At 53.1% G+C, this 17,139-nt stretch overlaps 7 protein-coding genes across 7 annotated transcripts; 3 read left to right on the top strand and 4 right to left on the bottom strand.

The window, feature by feature from the left end:
- Positions 1-468: 468 nt before the first annotated feature.
- Positions 469-4,417, bottom strand: CPAR01_02782 (glucosamine-fructose-6-phosphate aminotransferase; the record flags this gene model as incomplete). The annotated part of the gene is made up of 5 exons (XM_060487069.1): positions 469-689; positions 747-2,320; positions 2,421-2,652; positions 2,751-2,821; positions 4,401-4,417. 5 exons carry the CDS (start codon positions 4,415-4,417, stop codon positions 469-471), a joined length of 2,115 nt encoding a protein of 704 aa, XP_060354397.1.
- Positions 4,418-5,310: 893 nt separating this feature from the next.
- Positions 5,311-5,715, top strand: CPAR01_02781 (uncharacterized protein; the record flags this gene model as incomplete). The annotated part of the gene is made up of 1 exon (XM_060487068.1): positions 5,311-5,715. The coding sequence occupies one exon, from the start codon at positions 5,311-5,313 to the stop codon at positions 5,713-5,715; it is 405 nt and encodes a 134-aa protein (XP_060354396.1).
- A 106-nt stretch (positions 5,716-5,821) lies between these two features.
- On the bottom strand, positions 5,822-6,193 carry CPAR01_02780 (uncharacterized protein; the record flags this gene model as incomplete). Its single annotated transcript, XM_060487067.1, has 1 exon — positions 5,822-6,193. The coding sequence occupies one exon, from the start codon at positions 6,191-6,193 to the stop codon at positions 5,822-5,824; it is 372 nt and encodes a 123-aa protein (XP_060354395.1).
- Positions 6,194-6,437: 244 nt separating this feature from the next.
- Positions 6,438-6,749, top strand: CPAR01_02779 (uncharacterized protein; the record flags this gene model as incomplete). The annotated part of the gene is made up of 1 exon (XM_060487066.1): positions 6,438-6,749. The coding sequence occupies one exon, from the start codon at positions 6,438-6,440 to the stop codon at positions 6,747-6,749; it is 312 nt and encodes a 103-aa protein (XP_060354394.1).
- A 1,144-nt stretch (positions 6,750-7,893) lies between these two features.
- Positions 7,894-9,342, bottom strand: CPAR01_02778 (26S protease subunit rpt4; the record flags this gene model as incomplete). Its single annotated transcript, XM_060487065.1, has 4 exons — positions 7,894-8,014; positions 8,075-8,531; positions 8,597-8,983; positions 9,132-9,342. The coding sequence occupies 4 exons, from the start codon at positions 9,340-9,342 to the stop codon at positions 7,894-7,896; spliced, it is 1,176 nt and encodes a 391-aa protein (XP_060354393.1).
- A 1,058-nt stretch (positions 9,343-10,400) lies between these two features.
- On the bottom strand, positions 10,401-11,993 carry CPAR01_02777 (uncharacterized protein; the record flags this gene model as incomplete). The annotated part of the gene is made up of 1 exon (XM_060487064.1): positions 10,401-11,993. The coding sequence occupies one exon, from the start codon at positions 11,991-11,993 to the stop codon at positions 10,401-10,403; it is 1,593 nt and encodes a 530-aa protein (XP_060354392.1).
- A 1,623-nt stretch (positions 11,994-13,616) lies between these two features.
- CPAR01_02776 (uncharacterized protein) lies at positions 13,617-13,841 on the top strand (the record flags this gene model as incomplete). Its single annotated transcript, XM_060487063.1, has 1 exon — positions 13,617-13,841. The coding sequence occupies one exon, from the start codon at positions 13,617-13,619 to the stop codon at positions 13,839-13,841; it is 225 nt and encodes a 74-aa protein (XP_060354391.1).
- Positions 13,842-17,139: the final 3,298 nt, after the last annotated feature.

Genomic DNA, 17,139 nt, shown 5'->3' with positions numbered 1-17,139 from the left:
AGAATGGGTGGAAATGACATGACAATGACTGGGTATTCGGCATAAGCTCTGGCAGTCCCGTGGGTGGGAATACTCATGAGACGCAAGTAGTAGAAGAGAAGCACGAGCCCTGCAACCCAGGGCTTATCGACATCACGATGAAATCAGGCGTGTGCGAGCAAGCATGTGTAACACCAAATGAAATAGACAATATTGTTCTTCATTGCTTCAGGTTGCCTGACTACGGCATTTAACCTCAAAAAGATACGCTCCTTTATCTTGACCGGCCCAAATCTACCATGCTGGACCATTCCCCCATTTTCACAATACCCAGTAATACATCAGAGGGCTCCGAAGTTGCCATCGCCTTTTTGTGGCCCGCTGTGACATCAAAAGCATCAAGGGCTTATCCTCCCTTTTGGCAACCCAACTCCAAGGGGGCGAATCACCCGACAATAAACCAAACTTCACTCAGGCTATGTGAGCAGTTTACTCGACAGTGACAGACTTGGCCAGGTTACGAGGGAAATCGACGTTGAGTCCCTCCATGACAGCCAGCCAGTAAGCAATCAGCTGCAGAGGAACGACGTTGAGGATACCCTGGAGGGCATCGACCGTCTTGGGGATCTCAATCTTCTCAGCCTCGCTGGTCTTGAACTCCTCGTCACCAGGGTTGCAGATGACAATGGGCTTTCCGCTGCGAGCAATGACTATTCAATTTGTTAGCAAATTATCAAGCTTGATGTTGGCTAATATTCTAGACTTACCTTGCTGGTAGGCGTTGAGCGACTTCTTGAAGAGATCATCACGGGTGAGGATCATGATGATGGGCAAGTTCTCGTCAACGAGAGCAAGAACACCGTGCTTCAGCTCACCGGACATGACAGCCTCGCAGTGAAGGTAGGAAATTTCCTTGATCTTCAGGGCACCCTCAAGGGCGGTAGAGAACTGGGCACCACGACCGAGGAGCAGAAGGGACTTCTGGTTCTGGAAAGTCTTGGAGCAGAGCTCCTTGATGGACTGGTCCTGGGTGAGGATATCCTTGATCTGCTCAGGGATCTTGGCGAGACCCTCCATGATCTCCTCGCGACGCTTCTGCTTGGATGCGCGGTCCTCACTAAGGGAGAGGGCGAACATGACCATGGCAATGAACTGGGAGGTGTAGGCCTTGGTGGAGGCAACACCGATTTCGGGACCGGCGTTGACGTGGACACCGCAGTGGGTGAGCAGGGAGATGGAGGAACCGACGACGTTGACGATACCGACGGTCAGGGCACCGCGCTCCAAGCAGTAGCGGAGAGCCATGAGAGAGTCAGCAGTCTCACCAGACTGGGAGACGAAGACGCAGGTGTCGTCACGGAAGACGGGCGCCTGTCTGTCGAGGAAATCGGAAGCCAGCTCAACGGCGATGGGGATCTCGGCCAGCTCTTCGAACACGCCGCGAACGGCCATGCATGAGTGATAACTGGTACCGCATGCAATGAAGATAATTCTGCGGCAGCGGCGGATGGTAGAAATGTAGGAGCGGAGACCACCAAGGGTGACAGTCTTGTTGGCGGCATCGAGACGACCTCTCATGGTGTTGACGACGGACTCGGGCTGCTCGAAAATTTCCTTTTGCATGAAGTGATCGAACTTGCCCTTCATGATCTCCTGAAGCTCAAGCTCCAGGGTCTGGATGGTGCGCACATTGGAGCTGCCGTCCGCCTTCTTAAGACGGTGAATGTTCAGCGAGCCCTCGTGAATGTGAGCGATGTCATCGTCCTCAAGGTACATGACCTTCTTGGTGTGCTCGACAATGGCAGACGGGTCAGACGAGAGGAAGAACTCGGTGGGCATGGGCATGCCGTCATCGGTCATGAAAGCGCGCGACTGCGAGCGGTGCAAAAGCGACTTGTCGGGGGCACCCAGCAGAGTGTTGGGGTTCAAGAAGTTGTCCTGCTGCTTCTTGAGGGCAACGTTCTGGGAGGCAGCCTCGGCAGAGAGGGCACCCTCCTCGGAGTACTCGACATCGACGAAGTCGACCTTCATGCGCTTCTGTGTCTTGACACCAATGACAAGAGGAGAACCCTTGCGGGCAGCGATGACCTCATGGGGGTAGTGAACGGACTTGATCAAAAGTCCGTAGGCGCCCTCGAGCTCGTTGATGACAGCCTTGGCGAGGTCGGTGAAGCCAATATCGGGGTGCTGGTCATACAGGTACTTGGCGAGCTTAGCAATGCATTCGGTGTCGGTTTCGGTCTCGAACTTGAAGCCCTTGGCGCTCAAGAGGGTCTTGAGCTCCTTGTAGTTGGTGATGATACCATTGTGGACGACGGTGAACTCCCAGGTAGGGTCGGATCTAGGAGATGGGAAGTCATGTCAGCTACTTGAGAGTTTGATGACAGGAGAGCATTCAAAGGGGAAAGTTTGCTGTTGTTTTTGCGGGTGTGCAAACGTACCTGTGGGGGTGGCAGTTCAGACGAGACGGGGGGCCGTGGGTAGCCCAGCGAGTGTGGGCGATACCGGCATGTGAGTCGAAGTACTTGGTCTCGTCGACCTTGGACTCGGCGATGAGCTCCTTGAGCTTGGCGACCTTGCCAACCTCCTTGAAGGCGAAGACCTCATTCTTCTTGTCACCGTCGACAGCAAGACCGGCCGAGTCGTATCCACGGTACTCGAGACGGGAGAGACCTGTTGGAAGCAGAGGCCCGTTAGCAAAATAGCTCTCGAGATAAGGTGGAGCTATGTGGCTCCAATTGGAAGTATTCAGTAGGAGGCGGTGTGCTCACCGTTCACCAAAGTGTCGAGGATGAACTTGCGGTCCTTCTCCACCAGGTAGTTGACGTAGCCGAAAATGCCACTATTAGGAGAGAGGTGCACGTCAGCTTACTGCCTGCTTACTGTGCTGCCAATTGCCTTTGTGGCTGTCGGCGCTCCGACCCCTTTTTTCAGCTGGCAGAAGCTGGATAGAGGGGAAGGGGAGGATGCCGGCAAGCTTTCAGGAGAGCGGGGAGCGGAATTGGGGGGACATACCACATGTTGATTCAACGCAATCGAAGACCCTGACAAGAAACGTAAAAGACCAATTAACAAAAAGAGGCGGAGACTCGGGTGGTAGAGGCGGCGGCGAAGGGTATCAAGAAGAGCCAGAGAGATGAATAGTTGGATCAAGAGAGAATGAGTAGGGTAGAGCAAGATGCAGGAGGCGGGAGCTGAGCAGCTTTATGTGCAGCTGGTTCAACAGGCTGGAGAGCAATGGGAGGGGAGTGTATTGTGTACGTGGAGAGAATACGCAGTAGCGCCCAGAGGCGTGGAGGGGGCGGTGGGCGGGGTGTGGCAGGGGCGTGCTCGTATTGAGGATGACCGAGAGGGCGCGGCGCGGCACGGGTTGAGGGGTGAGGACTAAAGATGACGGAAGGATGGGGGTGAGTGGGCAGGGCCAGGTACACTATGTGGTGGTATTCGTTCTTGTTATGGACGATGATGTCTTGCTATTGCCCAGAGAAAGCCAGGGAAGGAAACAAGGCTGTAGGAAACAAGCGCGCAATGATTTGCTGAAGTGTTGTTTTGAGTGTACTGACTGTTTACTTGCTGTTTGGTAGGCAATGCCTTCATCACAGGATAGCAAGCAGGCAAGTTCGGATAGCGTGTACGGATACCTACAATTCAACTGATACATCAGCAGAAGACTTTCGTCTCTGAGAGCAGTGAATGAGGCCAGATGCTTTGAGAGACGGTCATGTTTGTTTATCGAGCTAGTTGCCTTGCCCGTTTTCTTTTTAGCTGTAGAAGTTGGCAGGAAGCAGCGTCTCATTGTCGTTTTCGCTTGCTAGATATCATGTCTAAGTCATGGATTCGAGTGCCTCCAGGAAAGTCCAGTAGACTCTTTGCTGGGTCGGTTGACAAACGATGATGGGTAAGGCAGTTCTCGAGTCACCGAGTCGGAGGTGTCTAACACTTTTGCAGCTGGGATGGCATATGCCAGGACTCGGAGCAGACAGGCGCTAGGGCAACGGAATGGAGAATGGATCTAGATTTCGACGGAGCAGAAATACCTACTCTGTGTACTCCGTAGACTGCAGAGAGACAGACATAGACCTATCCGTACCGGTATCCGTAATCCGCACTTCTTTGCAGTTCGATGTCTGGGGCGACCCGGTCAGAGTTGGGAAAGACAGACGTGCTCAGCCAGTGGAAGAGCCGCGAATGCAGCGAGTGAGGGGCAGCAGGTTTCTGGAGACTGGAAAGGCCCCCACCTCACCGGCAACAGCAAAGGAGCTGCAGCTTCTGGCACCACTTGCCTGCAGCAACACACATCGCGATATTCCTTGGAACCTTGACTTAACCACACATCTTGAAGAACATTTCTAGCCCCATCCCGGCGAAATCCGTTGTTTCTTGTGTGCCTGAGCAGACTGCAGACAAGGAAGAATACCTACAGCCCAATGTCTGACATGTTGTCTATGCTGCATCATTGACTGGTCCGTCGTTTTCTGTGCCATCCCACCTCTTGCTTTCATTTCATCCAGAGACAGACACTATTTCAGACTATCCGTACGGTACCTGGACGCGGCCGCAGGCGCAGTGCAGGAATGCCACCCACCGCTCCCATCCCTCACCTCCTCCAGGCTCTCCCAGCGGGTTCCTCTTGGGTTCCTCCTCCTCCCGTCCTCCTCAAGCCCCCCCCCCCCTCCTTTCGTGGACTGTGGCGCCATTCCCTGGCTGAGCCATTCGGCTGCTACACTAGCTCCAAAGATCGCCCTCGGTACGTACCGCGATAACATCGTGGGCTTTAGAAAAGACTTGCTTCTTCATTTCAACTGCTGTTACGGATACAGTACGACCAATGCTGTTGGCCAAATGGTTCACAGTAATATCTCCATAGCACTTACTTGCAAGTACGGAGTCCTGGATAATACCATATGTGCTATGCGCATTCACCTTTCTCGCTTGAGGAATTCTACAGATAATCAGCCAACCAACACTTGATTGAGCACGATTTGGCATCCATCTGACTCCGATGCTGCTCTCGCCGCTTCCATTCCAATCCAGCCGCTAGAAAGGCACGATTTCCGCAAGCTGCATTTGTAACGCTAAAGCCTTCCGAAATGGTCAGCTTGTGATGAAGCCCGCACCAAGCAGGCACCAAGCAGGCACCGAGTTAGGAAAGCTGCTGCCATCAACTTCTGCTGTAACGCCTCACCCGCCTTGCCATCCATCGAATTTCAACACACCTCTTTCTCTGCCACAGCCCGTACCTTTATCAGCGCGTCTTTCCTATGGACTACTATGTACGAAGTAGCTGCGGGAACTTAACTTGACCCGAGCTCCCCCACTCTCCCACAATACATGCACACGCATGGCATGGCAGGTACGGTGTACGGAGTACTTCGTACCTATCCGAGCACGCGCCTCCTGAAGTGCTCATCCCATGTGCCCCCAAACCCGCCAACACCAAGATCTGATTCAGTTACCGCCTTATCCCAACAACATCTCGTCATTAATTGGGAATCACAATCCTACCAAGCAAATCAACAACTGCACGTAATGTGTACTAATAGTCAGGTACACAAGAGATCAAACATGACAACTCGCTACCTTAGTTGTCTAACGTCTGCGATACGCTCCGTCCACCCGATTTGTCGGTTTGATTATTTCTTGGTGTTGCGTCAAAGACGTCCCCTATTCTCGGGCATCGGTGCGACGGCTACCTACGTTCGTCATGCCCTGTCCCACCCTCCAACGTTTTTTTGAGGATTCCATCACCGACATCATCGCTTTTTCGACCCCTTCTTTTCGTATTACCTGGCTCCGACGTGCCCCAGTCCCCAATCATCTGGGTGCGGACACCCCTTGGTTGTCAAGCGCTAGAAAGAATCCAGCGGGGATCGTCGCCAATGTGACACCAAGCGACAAGAATTCCCAAGCTCGGGTCCCCTGGTGTCCAACTCTTGCTGCTTGGCTCCGTTGCTGGTTGCACCCATGAAGCATGGAGGGGCCGCACAGGGGAGGGAGGGAGTGGGGCCCCCAGGTACGAAAAGAAGCGGACGAGAAGGGGAAAAAAACAGAAGAGAAGACAACGCACTAAGAAGAGGTACAGCCTCAATTGCCATCGTGAGAACGGGCCACAAAAGGGGCGGCTTGTCGTCCACTCCGTATACCAGTCGCCAAAAATAACATCTCGCACCGAGGAGAGAACCCTGCTAGACCGGCCTCTCCTGCAAATCATCATCTGGCAACTTTTCCATGCCACCGCCCATCTCGCCGCCCCAGCTTGACCCAGATCTTCTCGAATCGGTCGCGAGTCCACCCAGCCGAGGCAAACCCTGAAGTTTTGAGCCAAGCCCGGACACGTCGAGCGCGCCTGTTTAGTATCATACAGCCGCTCGTTGCGCGCTATCCAGATCTTTCTGATGTCGATTTCGTGCTACGCACAATCCACGTTCCACGGTCCCTGGAATCAGCAAATAGGCCGAATGGAAGGCCAGTACGGCCCACACAGAAACCATGCATCGCACAACTGTATGAGGTACCTCGCCATGGCTTCAGTGTTGCTCAATCCGAAGAAAAGCGAACGCCGTACCCACCAAGCCAGATTCAAACAAAGTCCAACACCTCATGCGTGGATGCGCTCATATCAGACGGCCGCCGGGGTACTCGAGACGCCGCCTGCAGAGCATGCCCCGGTTGCAGTCGCTCATCTCCAGTCTTACGGCAATCTTCCCATCGAAAACATGTGGCTAACCTTTGTCTCTATTCGTTGCCGTGCGAGATCACCCAGCACATAGAGGTGGTCTCAGCTAGAGCCCCGCCATCCGCTTGCAGCAGCTTCAACAGCCTCCTTTGCACGGCATGGCGGATTCGTCGAATCACAAATTCAGGACCAGACCTTCGATCCTCCCGGGCTTACAATGTGCGACCTCATTCCCCACCCGTTTTCTTCTCGTCAGACAGGATTGTAAGCATGTGCTTCCGTCGTCTGCCTGCAGTGTAAGCTGTTAGCGAAGGAACAGAAAGATCATGTAAGACTCGACTAAGAAGCACAACCCGCTGTAGCTTCGCTTACACCAAGCCATGTCGATGAGCAGTACCTAAATACACCCCCTGAGCTATCTGTGGCTTGGACCACAAAGGGTACACCCCCCGTTCCTTTCTCCCCAGCCCTACGCTTACTCGGGGGGCCTGCTGTAGATATGAAGGCCCGTGTCGAACTCGACATTGGTGACTGGCCTAACACGGCATCCTCGCCGTGCACCGAGGTGGATGAGTAAACGGAGGCCTTCTGCCAGCGAGTAGCGCTCTCGAGTACAGACACACTATTGTTTGTTGAGCAGTTCAATAAGATGGCACTCTGGCACGTGGCGCCGCCGCGCCGGACCACACCCCGTACCCAGCCCCCCAGCTCAGTCGAGGCTGTGCAATTATCAATAGCTTCAAAAATGGAGCCTCACAGCTACGGGCTACCCTAGACTCGGGCCCCCCAAAAATACCTACCTACCTACCAGGGAACATTCTAAGGGCGCAGAGATAAGAAAACTCACCATGGCCATGCATTCTTCATGATATTTCTTGATACAAACGCCAAAGCGCTTCGTATAGGTCTTGTTGCGCGGGCATGGAATGCAAGCTGATCATACGGGTTAATATACATCCGTACAATGTCGCCGTCAACGATGGACATTACTGCTTGTGCATGCGCTTGTTTCATCTTTGGGATCCCGTAGCTGCTTCTATTCCACACCGTACGTCTCTATGATCCCATGGCAAACAACCCCAAACCTGGACTCGGGTATTGTACACTGTTTAACACATTAAAAGACCCTCTAAACGGCTGAGAACCGACGATGCTCGATCCAGCCGCCCCTTTCGATGTCTTTCCTTTGCTCCTCCGCGCCTCATCCCGTGAATCACCATGTCGCCTCCTCTCTGACCTTACAACTTCTGGTACTCGAGCTTGCCCTCCAGCTTCTTCGACTCGGCGACCTTGCGTACTGCCTTGTTGAAGTCGTCCTGGTTGATTGCGTCGCGGTAATCCTTGATGGCAAACAGACCACTGGGCATTACTAGTTAGCTTCGGGTATTACGGGTGCTGTCAAGATGTGCAGTCACTCACGCTTCTGTCACGACGTTTCTCAAATCCGCACCATTAAGACCATCGCTCATCTTCACCACGCTCTCGAAGTCAATCTCACCCTCCGTCACCACGCCCTGGGCATGGATCTTGAGAATCTCCAAACGGCCGACCTCGTTCGGCAGGGCAATCTCAATCTTGCGGTCGAGACGTCCAGCACGAAGCAGCGCGGGATCGAGGGTATCAGGTCTGTTCGTGGCCATGATGATTTTGGTCTTTCCGAGGTAGTCGAAACCGTCCAGCTGGTTGAGCAACTCCATCAACGTTCTCTGGATCTCACGATCCGCACTGGTTCCCTCAGAGAATCTGCGTCCACCAATGGCGTCGATCTCGTCCATGAAGATAATGCAGGGCTCGTGCTCCTTGGCGTAGCCGAACATCTCGCGAATCAGGCGGGCAGACTCTCCGATGTACTTGTCGACAATTGCTGAAGAAACAACTGTTTGACCTCATTAGCACACTTCCTTCTACCGTCTGCGACCACTCCCAACGGAGTAGACCTACCCTTGAGAAAGTTGGTCTCGAGACTGCTTGCCACGGCACGTGCAAGCAACGTCTTTCCCGTACCAGGAGGTCCGTAAAGCAAAACACCCTTGGGCGGCTTGATGCCCACACGCAGGAAGAGCTCGGGGTTCTTGAGTGGCAGCTCAATGACCTCGCGGAGCTCGCGAATCTGGTCGTTCAGTCCACCGATACCAGCGAAGCTGACTTGACCGGGGTCTTCCAGTGACATGTTGTAGACGAGGGGGTCGACTTCTCGGGGAAGCATACGCATGATCGTGAGTGTCGTCATATCGAGTGCCACGCGCGTGCCTTGCTTGAGCTTGACCTTGTCAACCTTTGATCTGCATCCGACGACATATCTGGGACCGGAGGAAGCCTTGACGATGACTATTCGTGAATGGGAACGTTGATTAGCAAAAGTTGAGTCCTAATCATTCGCGTCTCGTTCTTGGCGGCAATCGTGGTAGGTAGTGGTGGTGGGGCGGGGACGGTGTCCATCGGAGGCGGAAAGCGGGATGGGGATGCCTTCACTTACATCTTTCGTCATCGAGCTGCTTAAGGACCTCGCCGATAATCTGACCGACACTCTGCAACGCCTTAATGTTGTCTTCGGTTCTGTCAAACTCCCGCTGCAAATCCTTGATCTCGAGCCGCAGGGACTTGAGCTTAGCTTCCCACTCCCGGGATTCGAGCAGCTTGGCCCGGTACGAGTCGAGAGCCTTCTGGCGTTCCTCGTCGGAAGACATCTCTGAATGTGGGAAGTTGAAGAGGAAAGGGCTACTGCCTTGATCTCGTCGAGGAAATGGAATGACTGCGGTTCGGAAGGGGGTGCTGTGGCGGTGGATGATCGCGTTCGGGTTTCGAGTTTCGAAGGTTGGGTCGGTTGGTGGATGGGAGTGGGTGAGGTAGCTCGTGTGGTAATCAGATCGTTGTTTTCGGAGGTTGTGGTGTCGACGTACGTCCCACTGCAGCCTTCTACCTCAAAGGGAAGCACGGCTCAGCTCCGACTAGCGCCCTATCCCTGTGGCCACCGAAGCTCTGCCACTTTGCTCTGATTGGTTGTAGTCTCGGCCCCGGGAAATACCAGCTCCCGGCCAATTCTTAGCTCCTGTCATCGTCAAGGAACATGACGGCTTCAGCTTGAAGTGCTGTGCATTGATGAGAAGTATTAGCGAAGCTCACTTCACCAGTAGCCTATTACTGTGGCTTCGATGGTCTGATAAATCGGCCCTCTTTTGAACGCGGCCTCAAATCTCTATCAATGCTGGACTATGAGAGATGGAATGAGTTCAGGTGGGCAACATTAATACGGGAGCTTCAATTTGAATAGCTTTCCCGAGTGAAAAGCACATTAATGACTACTCAAGCCTCCCTCTCGTCAGGAGAACCCCACAGAATATGTTATACATCCAGCAAATCGGGCACCGAAATCTCAAGCATTCAGATATCGAGGCAGGTTCAAAAACGCAGTGGTCGTAGATCAATATCAATTGGGAGGGACAAGCCTCCAGTAAAGTTATGTACTAAGAATGGTAGGAAACAACTGTCCAACGCCCGAATATCCTATCTCGCGTCCATTGATGGACCATCAATTTTCCACACTTCAATCTCCTGAAATCTCCGTAATCTAGATGGTATTGCGAGATAACATGCAAACCGTCGAGTGCGTGTGTAGTGCATAGATCCGAAGCCTCTTAGGGGGTAAACGCAACAAATGAAAACCAAATTCCACCACAGAACTCCAGAAAAGACGGGTATTTGGGTGCGTAAATCATAACGACAGCAGCCTAGGACAAGCAAAAGCTTAGCCCAAAAGTTCAGAAGTGATCTCCTCGCGGACCTTTCGACTCCAATCCATGATGGCCTTCTCAAAGTTAACCCAGACTTCGGGAGAATTATTGTAAACAATACCCAAGGCGTCCACCTTGAGTAGCACTTCCCAGCGCAGCTCTGCTGCTTTGGCCCAGTATCTGATATTGTCTGCAGACCGATACGGCTTGTCTGTGTCGGTATGGAATGTAGTAATCAAGCCGAATCGCCGTTTTGACCTCTTCACCGCCGCATTGTGCAGTTCAATTAGGTGAATGCCATTCTGCAAACTGATGAGATAAGGCGTCGGACACTCGCTTGCGTGAGCTGCAGGCGTGTAGTCTGGTAGCGGGTCGGCCTGAGGGACGAGAGAAGCCATGAAAGCTAATTCTCTTTCCACTTCTTTGCCAGCCCAGTCACCCTGCAGCCATGTCCAAGAGCTTCGCTCCGCCTTTTCTGCCTCAATCATCTCCTCTTCAATCTTCAACATGCTGAAAAGTCCGGAAATCCACGATTCGAGGATGCGCAGCTCCTCGTCTTTCATTCCGCCTGACCATTGTCGAGTTGCCATCTGCTTCAAGGTCTCCATGACAGAGAGCAGTTCTGTGCGGATTTCCTTTTCAGATTTGATGGCGTCCAGTCGCTCGGGGACTTCATGCGCCGTGTAATAGTTCCTGGCAGCTCGAATGGCCAGTGTCATGACATCAAGAATGTGCATGCCCTGAACCTCGTGCCAGCCTGTTGACGTTTTCTTGGGAGGCTCGCTTTGTCCTCTTGTAGGAATCTCCGGCAGTTCCGGCACAGGGCTGCTATCCCTATGCTTTTTTGCGTGTCTCAAGGCCTGAGCCGCCTTCTCGAGAGATCCTGTCAAGTCCGCCTTGAGCTCTTCGATCGTAGGAGGCTTCGGCACCGGCTTGTTTCTGTGAATGTAAGTGCTCGCGGTCGGAGGCAGAACATCCGGGTCCTCTTCGAAATCGTCAGAGTAGTAGTGGTCATCGGTAGGCGATTCCACCATGGGTCCTGCGCCAAAAGGTTGAGAGCCTAGTTCTGGGCTGTTCCCCCCCGAATCAACAATTCCTGGCGAGTTCGAGCTGGAGCTGCTGACAGAGGAGAGATCCAGTCCTCCTTTGGCTTTGTTCTTTCTTGCTAGCTGAGCACCCTTGCCGTCGAGAAGACCGGTCCGCGCAAAATAATACTGTAGGTGGGCGATGCTTCCCAGGCTGAGTACGCTTTCTCTGTGACGAGCACTCGCAGCGAAGTCGGTGCCCTGCGGTCGAACAAAGCCTCGGCGGCGACTAGAAGAGCGGCCAACTTCCACGCTGCTGCAAGTGGACTGTCGAGACGATGCGAAGCTGATATCGGAGCGGCGGCTGTAGTTTCCAGAGGACTGTCTGGAGTAGGTGCTGCCTCGGAAGCTTCCCAGAGATTCGCGAGAGTTGCCCTCGGTGGCAGATCCGTGGGAGACGGAAGAAGCAGTCGAGACGCAGCGAGAAAGCTCGGGGCAAGCGCCAATAGCTGGGGTTGGAGATGCATCTGATGATGGGGAGTCGCATCGGAACGACGGCGTCTCTTCGTTTGCCGTGGCCATTATTTCGGTTATGCTGAGAAAGTCGAATGCTCTGAAGCTCGAGAGCCTGGTTGGATTATGTGTAAGCTCTTGGGCGGGTACGTGATATTGTGGAGGGTGCGGTAGCGGTCGAGCAGATGATGTCGACGTCTCGTCTCAGCTAGGTATCGGCGGTGGTCTCAAAGCTATGCGATAGGCAACGTGAGGGGGTGCGATGACCAATGTAGCAACGATTCAAGGTATGTACAGGTCGGAGAGGTCTATTTGCAAATGAAACGGTCGTATAAAGGAAACTGGGTGCACAGCAGCGTCCAGAGGGTCGGCAAGCAAGACGGTTGACGCTCGCGAAGAAACGTGTGCTGGTGGTTCGAGGGACGTACGGCGAATTATTTGGTCAGGTGAAAGCCAAAAAAGAATGAAGCGAGCGAGTGGTGATTAGACGGTCCCCAGAATGAACGAAGCGGACGGAGAAAGTTTCTTGGACTAATAACCCCGGACGGTAAACACTGGCTAGGCAGGGTAGGTTGGCAACGGTAGGGCAAAAGAAAGCTAAGTCTCGTCTCTTCAAGGCTCGTCGTGGGCTAGGAACGGTCGAGGGTAAGGCGTGCCTGCGTGACTGCGGGCTGTGACAAGACGCGACTCTCTGGTGTCAGGGGTTTGTGTTGAGCTTGGCCACAGCGTAAGGCACTGGCAAGGTACCTAGGTGAAAGAAAGAGTCCGGTGCGGTGTGTGACGGGAGTGTGTGGTCGCCTGGCGGTCTCTGGCACCAAGATCCTCGTCCCGGTTGCGTCAGTGGAGATGTGTGGAAAGGCCGAGGGCGAATCTCTGACGAGGGAAAGTCTCCAGCGGGCAAATTGGGGGTCCAATCGAGTGGCTCGCGACTTGCCAGGAAGGGACGGTTTAAATTGAACGTCGCGTCTTCTCCGAAGGTGGGGTGCGTCGAGGGTGCCTGTTGCGTGCAAAGGAAAGGAGAGGGGAAGGTGGGACGTAGGATGCGGGACGCGGGACCTTGGAGCTTGCTGCTTCAAGTGTGAGTCTGGAGGCTGGAGCTGGAGGGATACGATGGAACGTGTGAAACGGAAGCCGTTATCTTCGATTGTGTGTGATTGCCTTTTTTTCTTTTCGGAATTCGGAGAGATATTACAAAACGGCTGGTTGGCTCTTCTCGAGTTCAAAAAGAAACGCAGCACCTCGGACAGGTACGACCGTATGGCCTACTATAAAGAATAACGGAACAAGTTGGTTTCCACAACTGGACCTGAAGGTGGGTAGCTAGCGTAGGTACCCGAAAGAACGATTGGCATATCAGCAGCTTCTCCAACTTCATGTGTTCCTCACTAAGGTACATACACTAGGGCAGAGGGGATCGCCGACTACTCGTTCCGCCACAAACTCGTCAGGATGCGCTAAGTGCGAAGTAAATGACCGCTGAATCTCAGCCAGACATTCTCAAAGGGAACTCATGAACATCGACTCAGCAACGCGCAAATGGCCAAGCTGCGTAAAGATGCCCAGAACGAGCTCAACCTTTATCCTAGCCATATGATAAAGCTGCCCTAGGCATGAGAAACATCAGCCCTCCTGCATCGCAAGCAGCTCATTATCCCATCCCTCTACCTTGTTGCAAGTCGGATTCCCGTGGTGATGACATTTTCAGGGGCACAAATCATAAATAATGTCCAGCTGGCAGCAGCTCGTCCGGCCAACAAAGCACAAGTGGATAATCTCATTCCGCCAAAAGCCTCCGTGTTTCCCGATATCGAGATGAACCAGACCAACAAACCCCCCTCTTTCTTCGTCAATCCCAAACACGGGCTCCCTCCCGCATCGCTATCAACTTCCTCGCTGGTTGGTCGGCAAATATACTGAGGATTTCCCACCCAGAATGCACGAAAATGATGGGTGCTCTCCAAGGAGCGCAGAAAGACAAGTTGCGAGAGAAACAGGACTAAGCATGGCTGTTAATTATCGCGCAACCTCAGCCACATGGCGCCAAGGGCCATACATTTCTGCTTCTTGCCCTATCCGTGTCGCGGCTCGGCCATTCCCGCCAGACTCTAGACCATTGCCCCATGCTTGACCCTGTCCCGCAGAAGCTCTATTCGTCTGCTGGCCGACCTTTTGTCAGTGTCTCAACATCTTGATTCTCCGAGCAAGTGGATCGATAGGTTCCGAAGAGACATTCTGCAAGTTCGCTGCGGCCTCGGAATATGAAAGATATATGCTGCATTGAAAAGTCTTAGGTGAAGTAGTGCCTGCCTGTGTCTTGCCCTCACCCTTGTTCTTCTGCTTCTGTGCTCTCAAGCATGGTATGTTAGGTATGCTGAGTGCAAAACTCTCCATTTCCGCATCTCTGTCATTTTCCATTCTGGCCCCCTGGTGATTCCGGTAATGCAAGTAATATGCAAGCCATCGCGTCAGACAACTCTATGTCAGCTTGAGGGGCTAACCTCTCCACTCACGACTCCTCTCCCAAAATAATCAATGGCGTTGTGCTCAACCTCATCCGTGATCTGTACCAATGCGTATATAAATGAGGAGCACAAAACCTGTGCAGGCAGAAATGGGTATGACGTGCATCCAAGTTTCTCAGGAAATTGGGCGAGAGACATTCATCCAACCTATTGCCGTTAATAGAACTGCCAGTACCTTGCATAAGCCCGACGTCTTAATATGCAGCATGCTATGCAGCACTAGCCGTTGGTGTCGCGGCTCAATCCGACAACACTTGTCCCGAAATGTGTGAGTCTTTGTTAGATTCTGTTAGATTCTGTTACCTGACGTAGTATCAGCGTATCAACGGCTATGCCTGTTGGACTGGCACATGTGAGAAACATCAGGCGCCGAACGGTTCGTGCTGCTGGTTCTTGAAACGCAACGTGTGCATATGAAATACCGATCAGTCAACTGTGGTTGATGCAACAGCCCTTGCCCAAGCCGAGAAGTAAGAAGGACATGTCCGGGTCTCTGGAACTGTGCGCGAAGCGTCGAGGCCCTACGGCCCACGGCTCCCGATCCGCTGGCCCACGACGCAGGGTCCCCCCGGCTCATCCAATCTTCCACGGGCTTCCGAAGAGCCAGGACTCCCGGCCAGCTAGCGGGTGACCAGTCCAGAACGGGGAACGAGGTCTGCCGCTGCGGTCAGGGTCGGCGGAGAGGAGAGGACATCAGCTGCCACAAGTGGTGATACCACTGCAACGTCGTAACTTGCGGAAATATGGTCAAGGCTCTCTAATAAGAGCTGTCTCGAGCAACGTGGTGGTCCACTCGGGGATTGCAAGGGCACTAATGTTAGACCCTAAGAGCAATAAACTCTTGGTTCGTGAGCGACATGGGGCATGGTCGCCGGTCGATACGTTGACGGTTGAACAATCACTACTCTGTTGACAATTTGTTCGAGATTGTGCATTTGGTGGCGGCAATCTAGAGACGAGTACCTTGAAATCCATCTTTTGAGACGTTCATTCGTTGTCTGAGCATAAAACGACATGATGAACAGCTATGTCCGAAGTTAGCTTGTGGTAGTAAAGGCTAATGCCACCACCTTGCTCCCGTACAAAGGGAAAACATGTCTCGACGAATGCTTCAATAGATGCGGGCGTCTTTTGTGTCAAAGACGATGATTGTTGAATATGGCGAAACTTTTCGGAGGAAATCAACAAGGACATGTGCAAGGAGTCGAAGGATGTTTCATCGTCCGGGGGCCAAGGAGCGAGCGTCGAGAACGACTGGGCAGATAAGTAAGCTTGGGCCGATGTAACTGTGGTCGAGGAACAGACGGTGTTAGTCGTCAAGTGTTGACGATGGCGACGCACAAAGATATATGTATTCAATGGCTGCATGTTATGTCTGTGAGACAGCTTGCTGTGATGTGTCGTACTGGTAGAAGGAGGCCGCAGATGGGCGTTGTAGCTCATGCTTGAGTCAAGTCTCGTCTTGTCACAATCAGTCTGTGGCTCCATGCTCTATTGAGTTCTCCGTGTAACATTGACGATGGGTCACGGAGTCGAGGTAAGGTTAGAGAGATGAGGGAAAGGCTCAGCTCCAGAATAAGGTAGAGGCTAGCTTGATGTAGCTTGCGCAGCTTCGTGCAAATCAATAAAGTATCACAATTTACGGGACGCCGTTGATGAAGGGATAAGAAAACGAGCCCGCCGCGTCTTGTGCAAATCGCCCAGGTCCTCATCGCCTTCCTTCCCGAATTCCTAAATCGTTCCCCTCCAACCCCCCCCCCCCCCGATTCGAGTTCATTCTCGGAAGGCACTCGTTTCCCTTCCCTTCCTTCCTTTTTCCCTTCTTCCCTTCTTTCCTTCTTTCTGGCCAGTGCTTTCTTTCCATACCTTATTCCACCTCATCTTGACTAATACGAATACTCCGCCAGAGGTAACACTCCGGAGAACGTTTTTGACTTTCGTCGTCGCTCCCTCACACACTGTTTCTAGCATTCCTGCTGCCCAATCCCTCTCGTCTTCTTCTTCTGCTTCTTCCATTCCTTTTGTCCCTTCTGCCTCATTCACCCAGTCGACCCGGGCGCCTTACTACAAGACACGACGCCTTTGAATTCATCGCTTCGTCCCTCCTCGATCGCTCTTGGAGATTCCTCGCCTACATTAGTCCTACTCCTACTTGCGCCGGAGCAAGGACCAACCCAGCATAATCGCATGCGACCGATCCGAGCAAAGAACGAACGCCAATTAAGCCAGAGACTGAATTGACATCCTGCTGGTCTCCAAACTCCCGAGGTCTTGCGAGACCCGTCCATCTCCCATACGTACCTCTCACCCTTACCTTTCCGATGCCGCGCTAGGCAATCCATTCAAATCTTTGGCGCTTTGTTGGACGAATTGCCTCTGCATCCCAGCCCAATCGCGTGGACGCCCAACAAAGAACCACACCAGTACCGACCGGCGTCTGCACTCCCATACCTAATACTGCGGCGTATGTCTTTTGCCTCCAACAACGATTACATTCCCTTCGCCGGCTCCCCCAGACTCCCTGGTCGCTGAATGCTGCGGCGTACCCCACCGACTAAGGCACTGACAACAGTGCGCTTGACGAGCTCGCCCAGGCATCCAGCAATCCCAGCATTCCAGCGCCGCTCATCGATCCTCCTCATTCGACAACCCGCAGATGACCCAACTGAACCCGGCGAGGATCAGTCTGCTAG

This window comes from Colletotrichum paranaense, assembly GCF_030867605.1.
Source record: "Colletotrichum paranaense strain IMI 384185 chromosome Unknown Scaffold_2.1, whole genome shotgun sequence".
Taxonomy (NCBI): Eukaryota; Fungi; Ascomycota; class Sordariomycetes; order Glomerellales; family Glomerellaceae; genus Colletotrichum; species Colletotrichum paranaense.
This window is presented reverse-complemented; position numbering and strand designations above follow the sequence as displayed.